The following is a 2164-nucleotide window of genomic DNA, read 5'->3' as shown; positions in this document are numbered from 1 at the left end:
GTACGCATGAACTTAGTAGGCCCACAAGTCAGCCTCCAAATCTATGGCAGACAACACAGAGCCCATTTGCTATTTTTTAATAATTTGCAGCCCATTTGCTAATTCTTAAGTAATTTATTACAGCCCATTTTCTACCCAGGACCACGGTCAAAAAGTTCAACCTTATTTTGCATATTTCGGTGGAGTCTGAACTTTTGTAATCCCGAAATGATAAACATTTTTTAAGAAAATATTGATTTGCCAACAAAAATCATTTTGTTTTTGTAAGCAAATAAGATGTGGGACAATTGAGTTGGTTTAAGGGAAAACCAGTGGTAAAAAAATCAGCGCTGGGTGGGAAAATAACAACAAAAATAAGGATGTAAATATGAAAAGGGAATTTTATGTGTTTTCAATACAATGATATGTGTATATGAACTAGTAAAACTATAGGTAGAGATTAGAAATGGATGTAGGACATGCATTTCAAGAGGAAAATAGAACTGGGCCGTGTGTTTGATTCAGTAAAAAACCTGCCTGGGGATGTTGTAAGATAAAATATAACTAACGCTGGCGGGCCAGAGACCAGTAGATACCTGTTGGATCTTTGTGCCCCGTTGTCGTCATGGGCTGGGCCTGTTAAAAACAAAACCAAGCCTGGGCAGTCTACAACCCAGTTGAAACTTGCTCAACCTAAAAAAACAATATACGTGCTCAATAAACGAGAGAATACTGCAAGTATAGACTAATAACTGGGATGCAGTAGGGATATTGTTTTTTCATCATGATAATAAGTGCATGCACTTCTTTCGAAAAATTTGGAGAACTGGGAATTCGAACAGCAGGTGCTTATGCTACCCATCAAATAAAAATTAGGTGCCTGAAAATTTGTTTCGAAAGAAATGATTCAGCTTTATATCCACGTCGACCCTCGGCATGATGGTTGGAAGCAAATGCCAAGTTCATAGCAAAAGATCGTTAACAATAATACCAACTTGGGGCCGACAAGGTAGTACAACTACCAATACCAAACTTACTTATAATATTTTTACTCCTGGCCCTAGTGTTCGTCTGGTAGAAAATCTTGCAGAGGACCAGCTCCCGCTCCTTCTCTTGCTCCAGGTCTCCGAGGTGGTACTGGTGCATCACCCATTTGGTCTTCTGCTGGTCGAAGTTCTTGTTGGTGTGCAGGACCAGAACCTTTTTGCTGCCCGTCTGCCGGCCGTTGACCATCACCGGCAAGGTATTTCCGGTGTTGTGCCACATCGCGTGCATGCCGCACTCCGACTGTATCTTGTGACGCATCCATGTGCCCCTTTTGAATGCCCTGGAATTGCGCTGGTAGAAATGCTTGCTTAGGCCACTCAGTGTGATACCTGCAGTATTATCGAATACATGTTTTAGTGTACGTAGTTGGCATTTTCATAACATCTTTGGCATGTTGCAGTCACTTGTTTCACTTTTTATTAACTGTCAAATTGTAATTGCTTCACCAGATCTGCGTCTAAAAAGAAAAATAGAGCTATAAACAAAGGAATATGTTTGTGCAAGTAGACGACCGATCAGTGTCTTAACTGGAAGTTTCTCAGGATGGGTGTAGCATATGCCGTTCTCGCTGTCGATGGTTGGTATGAACAAATCGATGAGAGGGTGAGATCTCATGCTGTCAACACTCACTTTGGCCTCAAGGTGCTCGATCAGCTCCTGATCCTTGGGATTGAACTTGACGCCAGCCGGCAGTACCATCCAATCCTTATTTGACTTGCATCGGTTAATTCTAGTTATATGGTACTCAATGTATGATCAATCGACTGTTTTAAGTGAATGATGAAAGATTTCGACAGATAAGTGGTACTCCAAATCTAAAGTCCAGAATACCCGAACACGCCGCCGGGATTCTTGTGTCACCTCACGCGCAGCGTGTTCTCACGTCAATTCAATGTGTGGACATGATGAATAATTTGACTGACGTATACTAGTAATGCTACTATACTACTTACTAGTCGTATTTAGTGTCACATTTTAACCATAGGTTTAACTAACAAGTACGCACTTGAAGCCTAACTGAATTAGTACATCCTGTGCAAGTGATTTAGGATGCACTTGATCCCAGAAAGGTATCTATCTTTCAAACCAGAGGAGTGCTTCAAACTAACAACAGTACATAATATCCAACAAAAGAGGG

The 2164-nt window shown here is 41.0% G+C and overlaps 1 protein-coding gene across 1 annotated transcript; it reads right to left on the bottom strand.

The window, feature by feature from the left end:
* Window positions 1-1053: 1053 nt before the first annotated feature.
* On the bottom strand, window positions 1054-1725 carry LOC125546873 (NAC domain-containing protein 75-like; the record flags this gene model as incomplete). Its single annotated transcript, XM_048710977.1, has 2 exons — window positions 1539-1725; window positions 1054-1355 (listed from the first exon to the last, which is right to left on the bottom strand). Coding segments are annotated over exons 1-2 (489 nt in total), but the record flags the coding sequence as incomplete, so codon positions are not given.
* Window positions 1726-2164: the final 439 nt, after the last annotated feature.

Source organism: Triticum urartu, chromosome 3, assembly GCF_003073215.2.
Source record: "Triticum urartu cultivar G1812 chromosome 3, Tu2.1, whole genome shotgun sequence".
Taxonomy (NCBI): Eukaryota; Viridiplantae; Streptophyta; class Magnoliopsida; order Poales; family Poaceae; genus Triticum; species Triticum urartu.
This window is presented reverse-complemented; position numbering and strand designations above follow the sequence as displayed.